The following is a 24,401-nucleotide window of genomic DNA, read 5'->3' on the forward strand; positions in this document are numbered from 1 at the left end:
TTCAAATGCCGGGGCGTGGAGTCATTTGGAAACGGGATCGTGTGAGAACCAGTGAGCGAGTATGTGGCTCCATGAATAGCGATCAGCGCATCTGGGGTTCAGAAAAGACGCTTGAGATTTGTGATTGTACTCTGGGCCAGAGGGCAAGGGAAAGGGCAGTCTCACCGACAACCCCCGGGCTGAGGGTCTGTGCAGCCTGCTGGGGCTGCAAGGGCAGCCAGTTAAGGGTGCTGTAATAAGAACAGAGGGTGTCCTTCCCCACCCTGGCTCAGGAAGCCTACATCCGATAAAGCGGATAAAGAGGGGACTGCAGAAGCCCAGGTCACCTTCCTCAAGGCCGAGAACAATTATAGAGCCCACCCACACCTGCATTTCCTAGTGTTGTGTCCTACAGTACAGGGCAATGGGGGAAAAGGGTGAGCAGAGATGGGAGCCAGGACAGATCCCAGAAACCATAGTGCGTTACTGCTGTTAAAGAAGAGGACACACTGCCCAACTTCAGCTGCGTGAAAGGCTAAACTTAGGGATTTGGGGAAGGGCAGAGGTTTTGTTACATAAATCCAAGTCAACATCTTGGAGGGTCACAGGTCAACATGCTGAGGAGGGATGAGAGGAGGGAGGACTGTCAGAGGTGTGGTATCTTACAGGACATCTGGGAAACAGAACAGTGCTGTCTTCACTGTGACTGCCACGTGTGAGTGGGAGCAGCTGACGCTAGCAAGGTGGCTTCAACCTCTACCTAGGGAGGTGGCAGCCACTGGAGCTAGAAGGCTGAGTGGCCTACGACCATCTTTCCTGGTGTCATCTGGGTGTGTGAGCCCTCATGCCCAGGCCTACCCTGCTGCTTACCTCTTAGAGCTGAGTTTCCATGCTGCCTCCTGTACCCGGACAGCAGGGGACAAGGGAGGCCCATGGCCCTCCACAGTGCTGACCGTGCTGGAGTAGCCAGCAGGGTGGGGGAAGCGGCCCAGGGCAGTGTTGTTGGCATTGTTAATGTTGGCATTGGAGCCCGTGGATGAGTAGCTGCTGGGGGTGAAAGTGGAGTCCACCAGCTTCTCATGGGACGGTGATTCGGTGTCCGCTTGGTTGTTCCCTGTCTTGTTGATGTGCAGTGGGCGTTGGGTGGCAAACGTCTGAGGGAAGTTGCTCCTGCTGTCACTCTGGTAGTAGCTGACGTGGTTGCCAAACAGGCCTCCAGCCCTCTGTAGACAAGACAGAGGGGTAGGTGGAGAAGGCTTCTCCATTATCTCTCTCTTTCCTGCTCATCCCTGGCTCCCTTGTGCAGCAGTGGTTGAGAGGCACAGGCCATAGGGAGCGAGTTTGACCTCTAGTTTGACCTCTACCACACATGGTAAAGGGAAGGACTTAGATGCTCCCACAGTTCCCACAGCATCAGGACAGGATTTCCTCATATTCCTGGACAGGCTAGAGGTTGCTGGTCTAGAAGCTTCCCTGGAAGTTTGGAGACTGAGGTTGGGTTTCAAGGACAAGTCTGAGATGGCTGTCCTCTATAGAAGCTAGGTGCTTGGCTTTGGGGAGCTTGCCAGGAGTGCTGGGGGAAGGGGAGATGGAATGGAAGGTGTGAACCAGATTCTTTTAGTGGAAATAAACTGGTTCCTGGAGCTAGAAGTTGCATTGGGTCAATTGAAACTAAGTGAAGAATGTACAGTATCATTTATATCATGGCTCCTTTCCTGTAGGGGATTCTCTGAGATTTGAAGTCAGGGATAAGTGATTTCCTTAAATATTCCTACTTTGTCCCAGAGCAAGGGGTAGGGGAATTGATGGTTTGTAAGGTTTGTCTAATCCTTGATATCTGAAGTTCCTTGGGTTCTGGTGCCAGGTCTTGGAAGAGTGGCGTTCTGTGTCTCTGAGGCCATTCACTGATGACACCTCAATGATGCCCGTAAGGTTGAAAGGCCGGCCATAGCAGGGTGAGCTTGGTTCCCTGTGTGCTTTATAGTCTTGGAAACTGATCTGGGGACTGGAGTTGGCAGAACAAGTGAGGGAGCGAGATGGGAGACGGGAGTCCTACGGCACACACAGCAGTGTGTGATCTTTCCCAGTGCCTTAATACCACTGTGGGGAAAGAGGGGACGGTCTGGGGGGTACCACTGTGACCTGGGTATCACATGTTCTGTATTAATAGGGCAGCTGCTGTTTGTCTAGCTGCCACAGGAGAACCCACGCCTAATGTGGCCACTTAACCTGCTTTTCCTCCAAGAAAAGCCAGAGTTTATATTTTTATTTAGCTATGCCAGATATTCAAATATTGGTGAGTAAAACAGGTTTTCAGATGAGATGTGGCCCCGGAGTTTCTACTCCCCAGTTTCTGATGAGAAACTTCTCCAGGAAAACTTCTTTCTAGAAGTTCCTCCTGTTCTCCGAGAGCCGGCCTTATTTTGAGCGCTGTGTGCTAGGAGGATGGCATGGCATAGTGTTGGCTCAGGAAGGAATCAGGGGTCAGGAGATAGCTGATTAGGGAGAGTGGGGTACTCCTCAGAGAGGTCAGGCAAACACCGACTTAGTGCACTGTCCCCCAGATTAAACTTCATGAAGGACACCCTGAAGGCCACTTCATGGCCCTTACCCTGAAGATGTCGTCTTCGGAGGCAGCAGACACTGCCTCCTTCATAGCCTTGTCCAGCTCCTCCTCAGCCGTCAGATCCCCAGAGATGGCTCTCCGGATCTCAGGCCCAATGTCATGCAAGGTGCGTAAGCCAGCCTGGAACCCAGAAGGACACGTGAAGACCCACGTCCTCTCTACTGAGCTTTAGTTGGCCAGGACCTTGTTGCTCCTCCCCAAGTCCCTGCCTCTCTGCTCTGCCAGGCAGCTGGGACCCCACACCAGGTGACAGGCTTCCCTGGACACTTTTGCCCCTAGCGGAATCTAGTCATCTATCTAGGAGGAGTGAAGAGGAATGACGGTACATTACAGGATCAGCAAGAACCAGGGGCTGGGGAAGCCAGCAGGAGGGAAGTGTGTGGCCAGAATGCAGGGGGAAGGGAGCACATGGCCTTCTCATAGCCGCCCTCAGGAAGGTTTACAGTGCTCACAAGTGCTGTGATGGGACCTAGCCTCTAGGTAGCTAGCAGGGTTTGGACCCCCAATAGGGTCAGGGGAGGTGACCAGGACCTTTGAGTGTGGGAACCCCACTCCAGCCCCTCACCTGCAGAGACAGTGCATTCCTCTGCGAGGGCTTGCCGACCAGCCCCTGCTCTTTTCGCTTCTTGAATTTCCTGAAGTACTCTTGGATCAGGAAGGTGGCATAGAACTTGCCCACTGTGACCTCGTCATCTAGGGCGCAGGGAGAGGAGAAAAAGCTAAGAGATTCTACCAGATCATCTTGATTTTTTTCCAGCACCTAAAACTTTTTAAAAAACATATCTGCTTTAATTAATTACTTAATTACTTAATTAATTTTGTTCTGAAGAAAGCATGTAAAAGGCATACAGTGAAAAGTCACCACATCGCCGTCTACTCACTACCTCTTGGCCACTCATCACATTAGTTTCTTGAGTACCTTTCCAGAAACAAGCAAGCATGTTCTTATTCCCCTTTTAAAATTGAGACAAGGTCTCCCTGTCTTGTCCAGGTGGCCTCCAAGTCCTGGGATCAAGTGATCCATTCCCTTCTGAGTAGCTGGGGCCAGAAGCGTATGTTCCTTTCTGTAACTGGCTGTTTTGTTTTGTTTTCTTTATTTTTCTCTCACAGAAAAAGTAGGATCTCGTTAAGGTTATTTCCCATCTTATTTTTTTACCCTCCTAAATGGACATCACTAAGTCTTCTTTGGTCCCGCTTACCATGAAATGGCCAGTCTCCTAATTGCCAACACAAGGTTGGTGATTTCCTTCCAGACAGGTGGACTGGCTTGGCAGGCGTCCTTGCTAGGCTGGGTGCACCAGACCACACATGACAGTCTAGATCTTAAGAGTGAGCTAAATGGCAGGGAAGCTATAAGCTCCCAGGGGGAGGGTTTTGTACCAAGCAAGTGGCCACTTCATCTTGTCTCCTGCCCTGTGTGAGACAGACAGATGGGCCGAGCCTTGGGGACCTGTGATGGCTTTCCTGATCCTCACTGTTCCCTGAGAGTAGCCAACTCCAGTAGCTAACTCTCTACAGGAGCTCTGAGCTTGCCACGAGGCACGGGACTCATTTCTACATGGAAGAGAAAACCCTGGAGATGAGGCAAATTGGGAATGGACGTGGAGTCCTAGGCTCCTTCAGGCCTGAGCTGGAACTCACTGGAAGGCCTGCATCGCTTCTAAGCACTGCCTGGCGTGAACCTCACAGAGATGCCAGCAAGGAAAAGGATGCAGCACAGCAGGACGTGACACACGGTGACTCCCAGCCTACCTCGGTTCCCCTTTCAGGAGCAGGTCTCGGACAGGAAGAATCACCTCCTAAAGATGTTTCCAGAATGTGTGTGCTCAACTAGCATGGTAATAAAATACACGTGACAAATGAACGTGCTGACAGTATTCACCTTGCCCTGTTTCCTTTCAACAATCACTCATTCTAAGTGTCTCTGTGTGTGAACTCCATCAGTGGCCAAGGTTTTTTGTATAGGGGGGCAAGCATTTGCATATTGGATGCAGTTGCTTTTGACACACCCTACTTTACACATTCTACTAGTGCTGCGGAAATTACGAGTGCAGGCATGTTACCTACGATTTCAGTTTGGGATTCTAGCAGAGATGGTATGAGGTACTTGCTAGGAAAAGGGGCTTGTGCCTTGGTAGGCGTGAGAAATGCTACTCTAGGGGAAAAAATGAGCTTTTAGAAACAACACGATGAATCTCAGGCAATTTTCCTTCCAGAGCTCTAGAGCAACTCTAGAGCAGTCAGCCTAGTGGCCTATGGGTAAACATATATCCATATATTATAGAGTTCCCATGAAAATTCCGCTAAACCCATACCACGGAAGGCCTTGCCTGTTCCCACATAGGTATGTGGGGTTACAGCAGATTTCTAACTTGATAGTTTCCATCAAGTCTGTGTAGGACATTGAAATCTAGTAGGGCCTCTGAGCCCACAGAAGGGTCCAGAATAGCAGGATCCAGAAACACTGGAGACTTGGGCATGGAAGTCTCAAGGACTGTGTCAGCCCTGCTAAGGAGGGCACGGCTGGAGGGCAGGAAGGTGGAGAAACCCCACAGGCTAGGCAAATAGGTTTGGTCTGGAAATGCAGGGAACACTTACCACCTGCAGGGGGCACCACCTGGTCCAACAGCTTCATGCTGGTCCTCTTCCAGATTTTCTTGATGATGGCTCTCAGCTCCTCATTGGCTTGCTCTAGGTTCCCTGATAGAAGGGAGTGCACACTGAAAACTTCCCTTGGATGCACTGGGAAGCCATGAATGGTGGCCTTAGCCCTACAAATCACCCTGATCCATCATAGTTGTTTCCCTTGCCTTCTATTTTCTAGTTCCTCCTCTCTCCCCATTTTATTCTCTTATCTTCCTTGTGACTTTCCTCTCTTGCCCTGTCCAAGGCCATTCTCCTTCCCTTCTTACTCCATTGCAAACCATCTCAAAGTCCTTCCCCTTCCTCCAAGCTGCTTTCCCTCCTGGTAAGCATTAGAGAGCCTGTGGTGTCTGTAGACACACATGTCTCAGACATGAATCTGTTTGCCCTGCGGGATAGCACCAAGGCTGATCATGATGGCGACATTTCATAGTGACCTCCTGTGCTGCTGCAGTAAATGGATACCTTTCCAGGGAAGGACGGCTCACTCCTCCCACATACATATACAACCCAGGGGCCACATATGTCTCCACAGGCTCTCTGCTGAGTCCCCCAGGGAGGGAAGGAAAGAAGTCTAACAGTGGAAACAGAAACCAGAAAGCTCATATTCTGATAGTTCAGACTTCCTCTCTCCACTGGTAAAACAGGCTTCATTAGATGAATGCTGCCTGAGACACTGGCCTGCTACTGATGGAAAAGCAAAGCTAAAAGGCGATTGTAAGGGGATATGCTGGATGGGATTCTAGGCCCCTCCCAAGGATACCTTCCTTCACGACTGGTGCACACGCACTCACTGTGTAATCCTTTGGAGTGAGGATATGATACAGGGTATTCCTGAGATTAGAGTGTGTCACACAGTACCTATTGTCTGACCAAAGGGAAATGATGCCTCTGAATTAATCACAGGAGCCTATTAAATGTCCAGAATTCACATATGTATGTGTGTGTGTAGACTTTGTTCACTGTATATTTACTAAAAAAGAGTATTTTATTTTAAAAGAAGTCTTGTGCCTTCTCTGCCTGGGAGGACACATGGGTCCTGAGAGGCCAAGATGAATGAATACTGAAAAAAGTAGGTTCTGGGTGCTAAGACATCCCAAGCTGACAGGCAGCTAGTGCGGAAGTAGGGACCACGTAGTAGTGGGAGAAGAATCCTAGTCACAACCCGAAAGAGCTTGGAGCATGGCCTAACTAGTGTACTGCGTTTGGTCTTGGGAGGCCCCGAGAAGAGCTCCCCACTTCTGTGGCTGGACTTCTGACAGTCCTGCGAGCTAATAACTGGGTGTTGTTTGAAACTGTGCAGTTGATAGGGTTTGCTGCAGAGCAATGGGAAGACGATATGGCTGACAGTTACGGTTATATGGGAGGGAATGGCACACGGTGTGAGCTCTGCGGCCAGACTGCCTGAGTTCAGACACAGCTCTGGAGGCAAGCAGAGCCAGTCAGGAGGAATGAGCAATGGCTCCCGAGAGCCCAGAGCATCAAATTCCTACTGCGGCTGAAGCTGGCACACCTCCTGGATATCCCACTAGCCATTCAGTTCCCTTCACTAAAGGTGTTTCTTTTTTTTTCAGACAAGAGTTTATTATTTATCTCTCATTAGCCTCAAACTCATGATCCTCCTGCCTTGGGCTCTCAAACAGTGGGATTACAGGCATGCACAACCCTTCGGGACTTGGTGGTTTCTGATACACGCAGTGAAAGAATCCTGAGTAAAATCAATGTGCAAATGAACTTAGCTTTTGCATTGGGCTGAACAGAAATACCCTCAAACTCATGTCTCCCTGAAAGCTCAGAATGTGAATTACCTAGAAACGGGGTCTTCACAGAGCTAACTAGAGAAGTCATGACGCGTTAGGCGGACCACACACCCAAAGTGATTGGTGCCATTAGACCAAGAGGGAAAGGCCAGAGGCACACAGGCGAGTCACATCTCACACCGTGAAGAGAGCGGCAGAGACTGAGGGATGGAGCCAGGTACTTGAGAACACCTGAAGCCAGGGGGGCGGAGCTCATTTCTCCCCGAGGCTCCAGAAAGAACCAGCCTGATGACACCTCACTTTGGCAAGTGTCTGCTCTCTTAAATTGTGAGAAGAACCATGTTTGAGATCATTTGGTCAGACCTAAGGAACAGATAGATCATTCTCCCAAGGATCTGCCACATCTTTTAGATTTTCATTTGTTTCCATAACAACCCATGTAACCATGGAGCTACACCAATTGTTATTTCAGAGTGTATGTGTCTATGTTTATCGTTCTGTTACCAGTGCTGGAGTCTGAACCTCCGGTCTTGTGCGGGCTAGCCATCACTTCACCACTGAACTTCACTCCAAGCCCTAATTTAAATACCTTCCATTTCTTCTCTGAGCATGGGGTTGGCTCTGACTTATGCAGCAAGTTCATAGAAGGCCTGTTTGGATGAAGCTCAGCCTTGAGTTCTGGGGTATTATATGCCCTTGGTGGCTATTCCCAAGAGCCTTCATGTTTAAGTGGTTTTTTTTTTAAACCTTTAATTAACTATGTGCCCCACTGGCTGGCTTCTCTCCTCAGAACTCCCGCCTCCTAGCAGTGGTTGTCCGTGATTGAGGATCTGACAGCCCCTCAGCGTGGCCCTCAGGTACCGGCATCGGTTCACTGAGGCCTGGTTTGCCTATGCAGTGCATCTTCAGCACCGTTAAGTCTTGGCCTCTATGCACAAACGCTTTCTATTCCTTCCTGGGGCCAAACCATACATTATTAGCTTACGTCCCTTCCGGCAACCATTCTGTCTTTCCTCCCTGGAAAAGGAGACCCTTCCCCTGGAACTGAAAGGAAATAATATTCGCTGTGGAAAATTTGGAACGATCAGCTCTGATCCACCCTCTCACATGTGGGTACATACTGCTCAGTGATATTCAATATTAATGTATCAGCAGGCATCCTTCCAGTTCTATCTGTTACACACACATGTGCATTAAGTGTGCACTGAATTCTCTCATCGGCAAAAGGCCTATCTATACATACCTCAGACTGAAGTTTTGCACTAACCACTGACATCATTTTTTGCTTTTGATTTCTTTTTAGTTTACCAGGAGAATTTGACCCACTTTTAGTGTTGAAAGGTTGGTCCATTATCCTGACCTGTGTCTTGCAGGATTGGTTCTTGGTTCCCTCATGTCTGTTACTCTGTGGAGGAGCACAACTAAAGAGGGCATCTCCCTGGGTGGCCTAGGGAAATAAATGCCAATGCTACCAATCTCTCATTATTTCACAATATGGAAACTGAAGTGAGGCAGGAAGTAGTTACACACATGCTGTGCCCAGTTGTGTGTGATGCCCAGTGCCTTTCTGCTGCACTGAGGACACTGGCTGGAAGCCTGGGCCTTCCAGGTTACAACCGTGACGTCAAACTCTAGTTCAGCCATGAGGTGTCTGTGCAGCTAGCTGTAAACGCAGGTTCCCAGGCTCCCCCTCAGACAAGGGGGTTCACAGGCTCAGATGCTGCTCAGAGGCAGGAACCCTTTGAGCAGCTCATGGCCTTTGAGCACACTCTTAAAAGGCACTTAAGTTGGGTGTCTTGGAGAGCAGCAGCATCTTTTGGGGGTGTGTCCACACAGGCTATTCTAGAGCAGTTCGGAGTACTTACCAGTGGAATGCCTTCACCATGGCTGCTGCTAGCCTACAGGGCAAACTAGAAGGGCCCTGGGTTCTAAGCAGCCTGAGGGGTAGTCTGAGTAGTGCCACACACGTGTCATTGTGACCCTTAGCAATTGCATGCAGGGACTTCTATTTACCACAGTTACTGCTTGTCACGGTCACCCTCCCAACCTCGGTCCTTTTAATTTGGAGAGTTGAGTGTTTGGGAGACACGCCTACTGCAAATGCAAGTCTACCATTGGGGGGTGGGGTGGGGGGGTGGGATGGGGGGTGGTCCTGCTCTGTGTAATGCCTCTTCCTCATTTTGCACTAGACCCTCAGTCTTCAGAAGGTGATTGGGGGCAGTTTCTAGGGTTTGATGGAAAAGAAAAGTTCACAATACATAAGCTGTGGCAAGGGGCGATTGGGAATGAAGGAAAAACATAAGTGTGTCACAGCTCTCAGAGTCAGAGTGTAGGCTGTCAGTGTCGTTCCGCACTGATGCTGTGCCAGCAAGGGCATCTTTCGGGTGGGGATCCTAGGCATCCTCCTGCCAAGGGTCCACAAGAGCTGTTACCTTCTGTTTTGATCCTCAGGGCTGTCCTGACAAGGGCAAACAGTGTAGCATTGAACATGACCGTCCCATCACTGTTCAGAGGCATGTTCATGGACACCAGGCGCTGAAGGAGAAAGAAGGCGGAGTCAGCGACAGCAGCAGGCCGTTCTCAAAGGCTTTGTACAACCACGGGGCAGGAAGGTTGGGAGGTTCCTAGAAACTTGGATGGGTGCTGCTGGGAGCGGGAGAGGTATGCGTGGGCCCATCACAGCGTTTCCAAAGCTCTTCCAGGGAGGAACTGGGCTTTGTGGTTAAACACTCTCGTACCTCCACATGCCTTAGACCCTTGTATCCTCAAAGGGTTCTTCCCTGCTCTGTGCTCAGACCTACAGATCCAGTTGTCCTATCTACTAGCAGCAAGAACAGCCCTGTGTCAGGCATTTTCCAGTTACTGCTTCCCGTGAAGTGGGAATATGAGAAGGCACTGCATTTAGACACATTTACCTCTACCTCAAACCTCATCTCAAGTTCACTTGCTCAAACAAGATTATGTTGCTCTCCACCCCAAAACATGCTCCCTTGGTGAGCCAACAGCACACACAGGGGTCATCAGGAGAAAGAGCAGAATGCCCACTGTGAATGGCAGTGATGTCATCTTTTACATCACATGGGATCTTCCTGTGGATATTTGGCTAAGGGTTTTATCCCCCCACCCAAATAAACACATCATTTTGAGTCTCTTAGATACAAAGTTAGGAAGTTTTGGTCCCAGCTCTCAGATCTCAGGCCCATTTGGAGGTCGTGACCTCCACACTTCAGTTCCCTCCAGGCTGCTTCATCTTACATTTGATTTGTACTTCCTACAGATTGAATCTTAAATGTCACCCAAAGGTCATGTCGTGAAGGCTCAGTTCCCAGTCTCGGCACTCTTGGGAAGTGATGGAACCTTCAGGAGGTGGGGTCGAGTGGAAAGAAGTTATTGGAGGCCATACCCTCGAGGAGAGTATTAGGATCTAAGGTCTCTTTCTCCCTCTCTGCTCCTGAGGTAAAGAGGCCCTTTGTTGAGTGGGTCTCATTAAACACTTCAACCATAATGTCCTAGGAGCTGCCACAGACCCAAATCATAGGCCTGAGTGACTGCAGACCAAGGCCTACAAAACTGAACCAAAAGAAACTTTTTTTTTAATGGCTCCTGTTTCTCATATGTCCTAGATCCTTGGAAACTTCCTGAAGTTATTATGGAATAGAGCGTGGATACTGGTTAGGAAAATAGGACTACCTCAGAGCATAAGCTTGTGTTCTATGCTTCCTCAGCTCTGTTATCCATGAATGGATTATCCAGGGAGATCAGTCACTCGCTATTTGTGTTCTTCCCTGTCTACAGCTCAGCTCTCTGCTGTTTTCCTCAGCTCTTTCTGAGCTCATCAGTATTCTCACTGAAAACACAGAGTCAGAGGACAGGGGTGGGGGTTGCGGGGAGGAATGGTAATTGAATGAGGGGACAGCACTTAGCAGTTACTGGGCCATGTGGCGGGATCTAGAGCAGATTTAAGGGTATTTACTCTCAAGTTCAATCAGAGGCTGTGTTTATCAGAGCCTGGTGTTTGTCCCAAATGGATCATAGACTCACTTAGAACTTGATAAAAAGCCAGCAGATCCTTATATGGGTAAAGTTTGCATTTTAGTGAGGTGATAGTATACTTGTGGCCTCTCTAATGGTTCTCTGATTTCAAGTAAAAATTCCTAACCCATTACCCTAGGTCACCTCCGTGGTGCAGCCTGATAGGCTGAATCAAACTTTTCTTCAGATAGGATATCTATTTCCCTCAGACAAGACATTCACCATGACTGTTGCTCTTTTTCAGCCTTGGGAATGTACATCTGGAAGGCCCTTAAAGTAGAATCTTGTTCACATTGTTTTCTTTAATTTCCTAAAGTATCTTTATTCCCTTGATAATCACAAAGGCAAACAGGTAGCTAGCCTCCCATACTTGTCCTTTCCCTCAGGGACAATCATTTCTTACTTTGCAGGCCACACGGTGAGGACACAACTTCCCAAAACCCAGTGGGGGCTGAATTCGACGGAGGAGGGTCACCACATCCAAGTGTTTGATCCGACCCCTAGAGAAGGAAGGAACATCGGTCAGAAGGCCAGCATGGATGTACTAGGGTGGGGCCAGAGGCAGGGGTACTCCCCCAGGGCTGCCTGCAGGCCCTGACAGGACAGAGACACTTGGTGGCACATGTTACAGTTCCTCACAGATGTCCGTTAGCACAGTACTCTCGGTAGAATGGACATTCGTGATGCAATTAAATCTCAGTATGCTTTGTCGCTCAATCAACTAACCATTTGGCTAGAAGGGATTTAGGAAAGGCCCGTCAACAGTTATGGGCAAGTAAGAGCTTCCATAAATCAGAATGACCCAACGTAAGTTCTTCTAGTTTCTTTTGACACTAGAGTCTTTTATTCTTCCATTCAACTGATATGTTCCTCAGCTCAGTGAATGGTACTTGGCCTCATCTTGCTGGCTTTCTGATTAGCTCAGTTAGCATACCCAGTGAGGACCCCTCTTGGATCTTTTCTACAGGCCATTCAACTCCCCTCCCCCAGCCGTGGGGAGCCTTGGTTCCCTCTAGAGACTTACTTGGCTTCAGGGTCATATTCGGCCCAGATTCTCTTGAATTCATCCAGGTGATGGGGACCAAGGATAGACCAATCCCTAGTCAGGTAGTCAAAGTTGTCCATGATAACAGCTACAAAGAGGTTGATGATCTGTAGGAAACAGTTAGCACACTGAGGTGCTTGTCAAGACTCTTACGAATTTGCTGCCTAAGCCCATTTGACCAGCTAGTGTCCACGAAGTCAGAAGACAATCTTTCCAAGTGTCAGCAATAGGCTGGCATTTAGAATGCCAACTGCTAGAATTTGGGTTCCTCGGACATGAACTTAACACTGTTCTCTTGGGCATTGCGAAGGACGAATCCTTCATGTAGACAACAGCTCCTTTCTACCAGGGAGCCAGAGACAGAAAGGGGCTCTGTCTGGTCATCTTTCCCTTACTCCTGAGCAAGGTACCAGAGACATACAAGTTCCTGCTGGGCTTCCACACATCTTTGTCTTGTACAACAGTGCTACCATAACAGGAGTCTAGCTGAGTTGCTCTGGGCCGTGACTTCTTTTCAGAGGTGAGACATCTCTACTAATTCAGTCTTCCCAACTCTTTTGCTGGGATTGCCCTGACCCGACGCGGCCCTGACACTGTCCCCATTTCTGTGTTGTCGAGTCCCACTTCAGCTTACCAGGAAGGCACAGAGCATGTAGAAGCTGATGAAGTAGAAGACAGCGAAACTGCTGCCACAGGGTGTCTCCCCTTCCGTGCTGTTGCTGGGCTCAGACTCTGGAGCACACTTCTTGCCTGGCATACAGGCTAGCATGATATCCTGCCAGGCCTCCCCAGTGGCGCACCTACAGAGAGAGGTGAGAGAGTCCAACCTCAGCTGACCACTCTCACCCATGCAGGCAAGGCTCCTTCTGCCTCACCTTCTAGGAGGAATTATTAAAAGGAACTGAACAGCTGGCACCCACTGAACGCTGAAAAACACGAGGTGTTATTTTGAATGTTTTAAAACTTTAGACACACAGTTAAGTTTCTGAAAGCTTGGTCTTTTTTCTTTTTTCTTTTTTTTCTTTTTTCTTTTTTGGAGCTGGGGACCGAACCCAGGGTCTGCTCTTGCTAGGCAAGCGCTCTACCAGTGAGCTAAATCCCCAACCCCAAAGCTTGGTCTTTTTATCTGTATGCCATTTTTTAGATGCAGCTATGTCAGCATAGATGTAGTTTATTTTCACTGCTACACAGGAGTACTCTATGAACATATTAGAAATCTACCCTTGTTATGGCAGTGGGCTTCTCAGAAAGGTTATTTTTGCTGTCACAGTTGACACTATAGTAGGCACGTAGGTGTGTGTCTTGGGTGTCTGCTTAGGAATGAACTACCAAGTGGAGTTGCTTCCTGTCTTCGCTTTGACCAGGTGGCATTTGTCCGGTTCAGAGCAGTGTTGTTCGTCAGTGCCACTGCTGACACATGAGCTCTTGGTGCTAGTGAGTTCTTTTTTTTTGGGGGGGGGTTCTTTTTTTTGGAGCTGGGGACCGAACCCAGGGCCTTGCGCTTCCTAGGTAAGCGCTCTACCACTGAGCTAAATCCCCAGCCCCGGTGCTAGTGAGTTCTAAAGGACGCTCCTCAGGTGACAATGTGGAACGATATTTCACTGCTATTTAAATCTGGCTTTTCTAGGCCACCCTGCTCTACATGAGGCCCTGTCTTGAAAGAAATAAAAGAAACACGTTTTTAAAAAAAAGTTGTCTTTAAAATGATTACCAGGTTGAGAGTTTTGGTTTTTGCTTCTTCCTCACTGCATGTTCGTGCTTTTGCTCGTTAGAGTGACGGGTTATGCATCTCCTTGTCATTCAAAGGGTCGTTGGTATTTTCACAATCATCCCTTTGTTAGTTACATGAACTAAAAGTGTCTCACTCCAGTACATGGCTTGTCTCTAGCTTTATTTATTTCACTTGTAGTACATTCAAATTACACACACACACACACACACACACACACACACACACACACACACGCTCTCACAAGACAGGGTTCTATCCACCAAGCCATCATCTCAGTCCATCTTTTTTTTTTTTTTTTCCGGAGCTGAGGATGGAACCCAGGGCTTTGTGCTTGCAAGCACTCTACCATTGAGCTAAGTCCCTAACCCCCATTCTTTCTTACATTAACACTGGATAGAAAACTAAGTGAGAGCACACTCTCTTGTCTAGTGTATTTACTAACTGGTTAGCCCACTGATCCTTACCCACTCTTTGTAAAGCCGATTTGCTTGAGTTTTCTGCATTTGCCTTTGTCCTTTGTCTTCAAGCGATAGTGCCCCACACCTTAGTGCTTATAACTCCTTGCTTCTAACTTTAAACATCAGTACTCGTTCATCTTTTGAGTGGGGAGGTCCCTGCCTCTCTCTATTACTGAGTTTGCATGACTAGGGATGATTTATTTCTCTGTCACAGATGAAAGCGTAGCATCGTGAGCCTTGCAAAAGGCTGGGGTTTTGACAACCTTTTCAGTATCTATTGTAGCTGATGCTACTCATCTATTGAGAGCATTTTAGTGTTAAAATTAGCACTGATCTGCACCTTGCAGGGAAAGCTGCTCCTTCTGATAAGCCGGAACAAAATGGCTCTACTTAGTCTGATTTATGTGATTGGTGGCAGTCCAGAAATCTATGCTAAAAGAAAAACATTTCAAATAATTTGTTCTCTAAATTATGTAGTTTCTTGATTTATCAGTGCTTTTCTGGTTATTTTTTTTCTTAAAACAGGCCTATCAAGATCAATTTATTGCTGCCTGAATAATCTTGGATGTGCGGTCTTACACTGGAGCAAAGCTTTTCTTCTTAATAAAATTTGTGTAATTCATATTTTCCTAGATAAAAGTATGTACTTCAGCCCGATGCGGTGACACACGCTTTTAATCTCAGGGCTCTGGAGACAGAGGCAGAGGCAGGGGGATCTCTGTGCGTCTGTGGCTGGTGTTGCTGAGCATGGCAGAGCTTCCTCAGAATGCAAGTCCCGGAGGATCAGTTCAATTAGTGGCTAGGACTCCCCTGTTTCCTGTCCTGTTCCTTAACACTGAGACTGGAGATGCTTCTGGCTGCTGCCTCACCCTCCCCGGCCTCAAACTGTCTGAAAGTGTGCTAGTCTCACGTCTCATCCTGTGGGACCTGAACCCCATCTACCTTCTTCCATTCAGAAGTCCCTCAGCACTTCCGCTTCACCTGAGCCCTCTCTCACCATTCTCTTTTCCATTCTCAGCAGCGTTAGAGGTTTGCTCTTTGAAAAGACACTTGCGGTCACTGGGAACTTTAGAAAAGACGGAGAGATCAGCCTGGTGGCCAGTTTGAGGTCTGCGACCTGTCTCCTGCATTTGAGTGTGGCCTAAGCTTGCCCTTGTGAACTGTCAGCTCGCACTACATAGCTTTGTGTTCTGAGGTCATGTGATCTGGGAGGCGGTGCGCCAGGCTGATAATTTAGGACACCCATCATTTTGATAACTGTATTTTGAGCAGTAATAAACTTGGCTGTGGGGCCAGGTTCTAAGGAGATGGTTGGGGGTGGCATCATGTGGCAGCCTTTTCCACATATACTTTGGAAACGGGCCTCAAGGACCTGGTAAGCATTTCTGTTGGAGAGAAGAGAAATTGTTTCCCTCACCAGCCTGGGACTAGATGGAGTCTTAGAGTGCGACACCACGTAAAGTAGGGAGGAGAGAAGGAGATGGAAGCAAATGAGTAGGTCATGGCGAGCCAAGAGAGAAAGATGGCGGCGGTATGAGAGATGGACTCAGGGCAGTGTAAGAAAGCCACCTTCTTTGCCACACCCGTGGTGGCACATTTCCAAAAGCACGGTGTCCATAGGATGGTTATGCAAACAGATTACCAGAGAAGGTGGCTACAGGGTTCAAGGTCAGCGTGCTGAGGCCTGCCTGTGTGCCAGGTAAGATGCCTCAGGGCTCTTGGTGTTTATCTATGGCTCCCTAATGGCTGGGGCAGAGGACTCCCAGAAGATGTGTGTGGTACCTTGTGGCTGCACATGGAAAGTTGGTGTAAATGGTAATGAGACTTCCTGGCCAGGAGGGAAGATGCTGGCCTTTTCCTGATCTCTTGGTTCTCCCAGGAATGGGCTACCTACCATTCCTGTAAATGTGCCTGTGTGTACCTATGTCATCAAAGACTCACCTGATGTGTGTGTGTGTGTGTGTGTGTGTGTGTGTGTGTGTGTGTCTGTGTATACCTATGTCATCAAAGACCCACCTGAACAGCAGTAGCCTTGTGTGTGTGTGTGTGTGTGTGTGTACCTATGTCATCAAAGACCCACCTGAAGAGCAGTAACTTGAGTGTGTGTGAGTGAGTGTGTGTGTGTCTGTGTATACCTATGTCATCAAAGACCAACCTGAACAGCAGTAGCCTGTGTGTGTGTGTGTGTACACCTACATCATCCGAGACCCACCTGAAGAGCAGTAGCCTGAGTGTGTGTGAGTGAGTGAGTGTGTGTGTGTGTGTGTATACCTACATCATCCGAGACCCACCTGAAGAGCAGTAGCCTGAGTGTGTGTGTGTGAGTGTGTGTGTGTGTGTTTGTGTACCTACATCATCTGAGGCCCACCTGAAGAGCAGTAGCCTGAGTGTGTGTGAGTGAGTGTGTGTGTGTGTGTGTATACATACATCATCAGAGACCCACCTGAAGAGCAGTAGCCTGAGTGTGTGTGTGTGAGTGTGTGTGTGTGTTTGTGTACCTACATCATCTGAGACCCACCTGAACAGCAGTAGCCTGAGTGTGTGTGTGTGTACCTATGTCATCAAAGACCCACCTGAAGCAGCAGCCTGAGTGTGAGTGTGTGTGTGTGTGTGTGTGTGTGTGCCTATGTGATCAAAGACCAACCTGAACAGCAGTAGCCTGTGTGTGTGTGTGTGTGTGTGTGTGTACACCTACATCATCAGAGACCCACCTGAAGAGCAGTAGCCTGAGTGTGTGTGAGTGAGTGAGTGTGTGTGTGTGTGTGTGTGTATACCTACATCATCCGAGACCCACCTGAAGAGCAGTAGCCTGAGTGTGTGTGAGTGAGTGAGTGTGTGTGTGTGTGTGTGTGTGTATACCTACATCATCCGAGACCCACCTGAAGAGCAGTAGCCTGAGTGTGTGTGAGTGTGTGTGAGTGAGTGTGTGTGTGCGTGTGTGTATACCTACATCATCCGAGACCCACCTGAAGAGCAGTAGCACAGCCTGAGGGAACGTCTGGAAGTTGTTGTTCCGATTGATCTCTGTGGTGTCATTCAGGGCAATCTTCCCAAATACCTGAAGGAAGAGGAATTGAGGGACCAGAGAAGGACAGCACGCACACCTCCAGCTGCTGGCTAAGAGCCTGTCTGGTCCCAGTTACTCTGGGTGGGACTAGCTGGCCAATCTGTCTCCAATGTGACCTAGCACACAAACACCTGCTGTCCCACGATCCCTAGACTCCGGCTACAGCACGGACAACTTTAGGAGGGAATGTGCCCTCAGCTGTCACTTGGGAAAGATCCCTCAGCCCAGGGAAAGCTGGGGCTATGGGTAGTAAATGTATGCTGAGGTCGGGATACTCAGTGTCAGACCAGGGTCCACTGCCTTCTAGCCTTTGCATCTCCAGGTACTAAGTGCACAGTTGACTCTTGGATTTTGCAGTGGTATGGAACGGTGGACCAGAGCTTGGACAAGCTTGGTTCATTGATGACATCAGAGGCCTGTTTGTGTTTTTCCCTGCTCTGTGATATCAAGGTAGCTCTTTTTGTCTTTTAAAGCACAAACGTCGTCCAGCCCTGCCCCTAGGAACTTTTAGAGATTTTATATAGAGATCTGCTAAGGGAAGAGCCTGGCTATGTTACAAGCATGGCTGTGGAGGTGCTGCCTTATGGAACCTGGAAAACCTGGGAAGACTCAGCTGGAGTCCTGAAGGGGTTGGGGAACTCTGGCTGAGGAAACAAAGAAAGTGCAGCAGGATCCTGGGGAGGGGACTCCTGAAAAGGACTGCATGCTTGATAAACAGTGCCTTCTCTCTCCACCTCAAATCATGCACATCAGATGTGGACCAAGCAGGGGACTTCCTACTGTCTCTCAGATGGGGCCGTTCTTCTTGAAGCCCACTGATTAATTCACGAGTATTTCCCCATTGCAGAGCCCAAGCCTGGTTCTACAAGATGGGGGGATCCCTGTGCTGTCCTTGCCCATGGCCTATAGCACATTCTGCTGGGGGAAGTTCCGGCTCTTTGGACACTGAGTGACAGGCAGGAACAAAAGTGAGGAGAGAGGGAGGAAAGGAGAAGGCTATGGTCCTGGGGGCTGAAAGGGGACCAAGGAGGCGGAGTTTCTCTTACCTGCATCCCAATCACTGCATAGATAAAGAACAGCATCACAATCAAAAGGGCCACATAGGGCAGGGCCTAGAAGGAAGCAAAGAGGGGCTATGAGACCCAGCAGCGCAGGCGAACAGGATCCTTTCCCAGAAAGCATTGCATTCCCAGGTCCACGGCAGTCAGCTGCTGTTTGGCTAAGAAGGACTGAGCATCAAGGAGAGAACCTGAGAGATGAGCCCTGACTTTCCAGTTCAGGAGTCTGTCTATCTTTGTGTGTGTGTGTGTGTGTGTGTGTGTGTGTGTGTGTGTGTCTGCCCGTTCGTCCATTCATCCATCCATCTGTCTGTCCATCCATCCATCCATCCATCCATCCATCCATCCATCCATCCATCCATCCATCCATCCATCTTCTGGGAATGAAGCTGAGGGACTCTACCACTGAGCCCTGGTCTCAGTCCACAGTGTTTTAGTTTTAAAAGCAGGCTCCAGAGTAACGGAGGCAGCCCTGTACTGTTTATTGAGAGCAATCAAGGGGCAGCCCTCCTCAGACTCCAGCTAGATATTTGCACAAAGAAGGAGGGGGTGATGGAAGTTACGCAACAGGATGACCGTAGTCACCAGGGAAAAGTGGAGAGGAGGCAGCTTACATCCCATCTTTGTCCAATTACTTCCACAGAAACGAGCCGTCAGCACTATTGCCATGAAAGCATCTAATGAGGAGAAATGCATCTTGTTTCCCCCACGTTCTAGCTCTGGAGCTTGGACATTTTCCTTAGCGTCTCGGACCCGTTTCCTGATCTGAATATGAGAAATGGTGACGCTGACTTAGCAGGGCGTTTAAATGGTTTGAGGCTTGTGAAACGAAATAGCCTACACGTGACTTAGTTGGACATATTTTAGTCACTCAGTATACCCCTTAGACAGAGCCATGGCCACTTCAGAGAAGGAGGCTCTGTGGCTTGTGGGATCCTGGGATCCTGGGATCCTGGCTTAGTGGCTTAGGGATTATGTTGCCCGTGAACCACTAGATGGCACTGAGAGATCACACAATTTTTTAGTGTAAGGTGGGTTTCCCTGATCAAGTTCCATTCTTCAAGGTCACCCCAGATATAAGGCAATGTTGGGGTGTCTCAGGGATCTCTATCAGGATCAGTCTCCTGTCTTGATTCCATTAGGGCCGAGGTTTCAAATCCTTAGAAACCCCCTTCACCTTGACCTTGGGGTCTTGTTGGATGGGGAGCCCCAGGTTAGGGGTCGAGGGGCAGCTAGGTTGGACTTCGAGATCATCCATTGGAGTGCTATGGATGGCACTGTCCTCAGAGCTAAGAGTTTGGAAGGGGAAACAAACAGGGCAGGCAAGGAACCACAAGACACCCGCAGTCTTCTGGGTACAATCACAACCTTGAGCCCGTCTGGATGGGGACAGACTCCAGGTCCTAGTTCAGCTTTGGGTGTCCAGGGGACACAAAGGTTCTGTGTCTGTGGCGGTTTAAGAGTGGATGTGTGCTATCTGGGAAGCACAGTTGGTTATTTCTACAATCCTTTCCCAGGAGACCAAATGCCCTTGACAGCATCACTTCTCACCGGCTTTACACTCACAAAGCACTCCTCAGAACTGGCCATACAATCCCCCTTTTCCTGTAAGTTCTGTGGACTGTAAGTTCCGTGGACTGTGTTGAGCCCTGGATTTGGGCATCTCAGGTTTACTCTCAGCCCCTCTCTCTTCCAAACAAGGGAAGCCAGGGGCTATCACACATCACTCACGCCGCCATTTAGTACAGAGGGACAGCCGGCCTGGGCCCTGTACACTGGGCTGGGGTTGTTTCGTTCCTGGTCTGCCCCTGTCGGGGAGCCTCAGGGAATGTGACATGGGGGAGAGGCTGGGTAGCTCTCCTTCCTGGGAGCAGCGAGGCTGTCTCACTCCAAGCTTTACAAAGCGGAGGGCATGGTTACCTGGAAGGACTTGATGAAGGTCCACAGCAGGGTCCGGATGCCTTCCCCTCGGCTCAGCAGCTTCACCAGGCGCATGACCCGGAAGAGGCGGAAGAAGGTGATGGAGATGCGGGAGTTCTCCTCTGCACTCTAGAACCCGTTGGCAATAGGGGGTGCAGTTAACACAGCAAGAAGGCAGGGCAGGAAGGGATCCTCTGAGAAACAGCCATTGGTTGAGAGGAGGCAGGCCAGGGTGGGGTCAGCTGCACTAGACTCTTCCCTTAGGCCTCAACTCTCTGTTTGTGAGGTGGGAGTCCATCAACCCATCCCTAAGGTCTATGCTAAGTCACAGCTCTGAGTCCATGACTTTGTTTTCCTAGCCTCCTCTTTCCCATAATTCTAAGTTCTTCGGATATTATAAGCTTTGGAATCTGAGCTCAGAGCTGCTGCCCCAGAGGCTCCTGTGTTAGGAGAAAGCAACCCAGAAGCTCTTATCTTCTCAGTTCTGCCTTAGGGGTGGAACTTGGCTCTATTAGGAGGCTAGACGGTGGTGACTCTGGGCTGGTGGTGATGGGTGGTGGCTGCTGGGAAACAGTGGTAGTGGGCTGCGGTATTATAAGTGGAGGGCCACAGTCCCAGACCTCATTACAGCCTCTGGAGTTGCTGCCCTTTCATGGCCTCTGACCTTCCCTAGAGATCCATCGTCTGGGAGGACAGACGATGCCGGCAGGACAAGGCAGGAAAGGGACCTGGGACTGAGTCCCAGAAAAGGCTGATCCTGGCAGTGACTACTGTGGAGTGCCACCCGGGGTAACTGCTGCATGGTCATGGACAGAGAACAAGAGACAGAGGCGGCACGGAGGTAGGGGGAGCTGAGGAGGGGTTAGAATTTCTGGACTGCTTGGAATCTATGGCCAAAGGTCCATAACTGGCGTCTCAGTCTGAAGGACCTTGCAGGGACAGACACAGGCCTAGTCAGGTCTCTGGGGGCACAAGTGTCATTGTTCCCACGCTGAGAACAAGAACTGATTGCACCCTAGACCCCTGCCCCCCTGCTCATGTGGGCAACTGGCTGTGTTCCAAAGCTCTGAGAGCTGACGGGAGCCCTCATGCCTTCCCTGAAGCTAGTGCAGCCTACCCAGCCCTGCTGGTAGCAGCACCAGGAGAGAAAGGACCCTAGAATTTCCTGTTATGGCTCCCATCCCAGGCACCCCTTGAAGGAGGGGGTCTTAAGAGTTTTGCTCTCCCGTCCTGTCCCGTCCCTTTAACTTGTCTTCTTGCTATACTTGACAGTGTTTCTAGACCAGGCCCTTCCGCACAGCACTGTGTCTATCTGTACCCTGGGATCTTCTTTAGTGCCAAAGCCTGAGGCTCCACAAGCCCTTTCAGTTCCTCTTCTATGGCCTTCTGGTCCACCCCTGAGGTCTGGATGATTTCATCACCAGTCTATGTGGAGGGGGTATGTGTAATCAACTTTAAGAATATGCAAGGGCCAACAGGCTGGAGTGATGGCATATTCAACCTCCATGTTGATTATCCCTGCCCTCAAAGGAGGCAGGATAGTTTGGGGCATATTTTCCAAATCAGCTCCACACTTCATACCGGGAAGGGCTCTGAAGAAACCAAGCCAGTGGGCTCTGGTTTTCAGAATGTCCAGATAGGACAAGGTCAGAACATTTCTTATATTTTAAAATCGGAGTCACCCCAATTGCCACTAAGACTCTAACCCTGCCAGGTAGTGGACAGACTCACAGCTGTTGGGAACCCCTAAGACCCAGCCATGTGGGCTGCTGGTCCTACCCAGAAAAGCTTGGGCTCCCTTAACCATCGCATCTGGTTGGCTCCTCTAAGTTCTATTTTCTGTCCTTAGAAGGTGGCTTGCTCCTCAGAGCGGCATACAGGGGAGCTCAGAGCTTTTACTCTCTGTCAGTTCTACTATGTTCAAGAAAGGGAAAAAAATACCCACCCACAAGAAAACAAAAACCAAGCTTAAGTGGGGACTCCAGCCATGGGTGCAAAGTCTTTGTAAAGCTGATGCTATTGGAACACCTAGGTGTGACGAGTTATTAAAAACAAACCCCAAAATTTCCTAGGCAGCTTTTTGGCCAAGGTGGGCCACTATGGGGACCACCACTACATCTCACAATCTAGCTGCCATGGGTTTGGGGAATCACCAGCCTGGTTTGAAAGCTGTGATGGAGCTCTTAGGGGAAGCCATTTCAAGGAGACTTCAAGGTCGCGTGCTGAGGCACGGTTACCACTCGGCCATAAGAAATGGACATCCTTCTATCGGTGGTGGTTCAGATGGGTCGTTTTCCTGCTTCCCACTTTACAGAAAAATGACTCTAGTGCATAGGTAGTGAGAACTCGAGGAACTTAGAAAGACCTAAGACTAAGGCTCAGGGAGACAGCAGAGAGACCAGAGGGCCAACCTTGTGCCATAGCAAATCCCAGCGTGTGCCTCTCACAGCTTTTCATATGAAGCTCAGGGTAGGCTGGTCAGTATAGAACCAACCGGAACTGCCTCTCCTTCTAGCCGGACCCCACACCCGCTTCTTTCTTCTCCCTGGAGCCCTAGTCACAGTTCTCAAAAGCGCCCTTCACGAACTCCTACGTTGGATGAAACATGTGGTCCTCGGGATGTCTAACAGGAAAGAGCATGGGTCCAGTTCTCTCCCAGTGGATCACGGTGACGCCACCCAAAGGAAGCTTGGGGAAGAAGAGGAATACCACTGTACACACACCCTTGCACAGCTCACGTGAGCACAGGCAGGTAAGGCACACAATGGACATGGTGGCCACATGCAATGGGAGCTGGGCTGGGTTCCCAGGGCTCTGGAAATCGGGGTGGATAAGACGTGGGTGACTAGAGGTGGGGGGCACAGAAGCTGGAAATGTGGTCTGGAGGGGTTGTTCTTACCATAGAGGGAGAGCATTGGGTATGTTCAGCTGGCTTTAAAGAAAGGCAGACAGAGATAAGCTGTAATGAGTCTCCAACGAAGAGCCTGGTATTCTAGGTCTTGGCTAACAGAGGAACAACACAGTGGTAGGACAGGGCATAAGGAAACAGGTGAAAGAAATATACGAGCGTGGGCCTGGCAGGGTGAGGAACTCTAATGAGAACATGGGCTGGGTGTCACTGGGCCACACGGCCAACAAGGACCCACAAGATTCTCCTGTTCTATTCAGCAGCCACCTCTGGCTGTGCATGGAACAACTTGGCCCCAATCCAGAGGAGGAAGTAAGGCCTTCCAGATTTGTGAAGGGAGCTCAAGTTTTGTTTATTTATTTTTGTTCTCAGTTAGCCTGTTTTAGGCTAACCTTTTAGTACTCCCACTTTCTACCCTCCGGCCTGCTCTACGAAGCACTGGCTGAAGGACAAACCCTGGTTTATGTGTGCCCACTGTCACGCACACACAGCTAAGCAAGGGGACTTTATAGTGACAACTTCTTGGGTTGGAGAAAGATGAATTCCAATTACATCTAAGAGACAAATCTAAGGAGGCAGTCAGTCCTCTCCAGAAGGAACTTTTTTAAAAGATCAGGTTCAGGCTGGACATGGCCTTGCCTAGAACTCAATTCAGAGATGGAGATCCTTGGACATGAAAGGATGCTGAACTGCTTTTTAGTCTCCAAGGCCTTGTACACAATTTAGGACAATGTCAATAGTGCCCAAAGAAGTTGGTTTCCTGGGCTAGACGGCTGAGCTTGCTTGGTGGCAGTAGTTCACGGGAGCACAAGGCCTCTCCTGTCCCCTTTCCCTGTAATCTTCCTGGGCAGATACTCCAACACTGGGCTTTGTTATACAGCAACCCTGACTGATCTCACCCTTTGTTGTGGTAGCCTAGGTCCATGCCTTCTACTTTTGGATGTTGCCCCTGCGTTTCTTTTTAAGATACACACAAGGAAACACATAATGGGATTTATAGATACTCTTCTTGTAGTCTGAAAATACTTATTGGTAACATATTTCTTGACTAACAAACTATTTTTTCCCATAGAGAGTTGGTTTCGATTGTTTAGGGGATGGTAGAGAGAGTGAGGAAGGGGGCAGAAGGGACTTCTCTTGACACAATAGCACAGTCTATGTCAGTGCTGTTCA

At 49.3% G+C, this 24,401-nt stretch overlaps 1 protein-coding gene across 29 annotated transcripts in view; it reads right to left on the reverse strand.

The window, feature by feature from the left end:
• The window catches only part of Cacna1c (calcium voltage-gated channel subunit alpha1 C), a 623,916-nt gene that overhangs the window by 15,615 nt on the left and 583,900 nt on the right, over positions 1-24,401 (reverse strand). For 23 of the 29 annotated variants that reach the window (XM_087655872.1, XM_087655873.1, XM_087655871.1 and 20 more), the window contains 12 exon segments: positions 23,220-23,252; positions 20,321-20,449; positions 18,389-18,454; positions 17,242-17,333; positions 12,720-12,885; positions 12,065-12,192; positions 11,444-11,540; positions 9,441-9,543; positions 5,204-5,305; positions 3,171-3,298; positions 2,591-2,725; positions 850-1,202 (listed from right to left, as the gene is read on the reverse strand). In XM_087655872.1, coding sequence (XP_087511998.1) covers positions 850-1,202; positions 2,591-2,725; positions 3,171-3,298; positions 5,204-5,305; positions 9,441-9,543; positions 11,444-11,540; positions 12,065-12,192; positions 12,720-12,885; positions 17,242-17,333; positions 18,389-18,454; positions 20,321-20,449; positions 23,220-23,252 — 1,532 coding nt within the window. 29 annotated transcript variants of the gene reach the window in all.

The sequence above is a fragment of the Rattus norvegicus genome, chromosome 4 (assembly GCF_021556685.1).
Source record: "Rattus norvegicus strain SHRSP/BbbUtx chromosome 4, alternate assembly SHRSP_T2T, whole genome shotgun sequence".
NCBI classification, from domain to species: domain Eukaryota; kingdom Metazoa; phylum Chordata; class Mammalia; order Rodentia; family Muridae; genus Rattus; species Rattus norvegicus.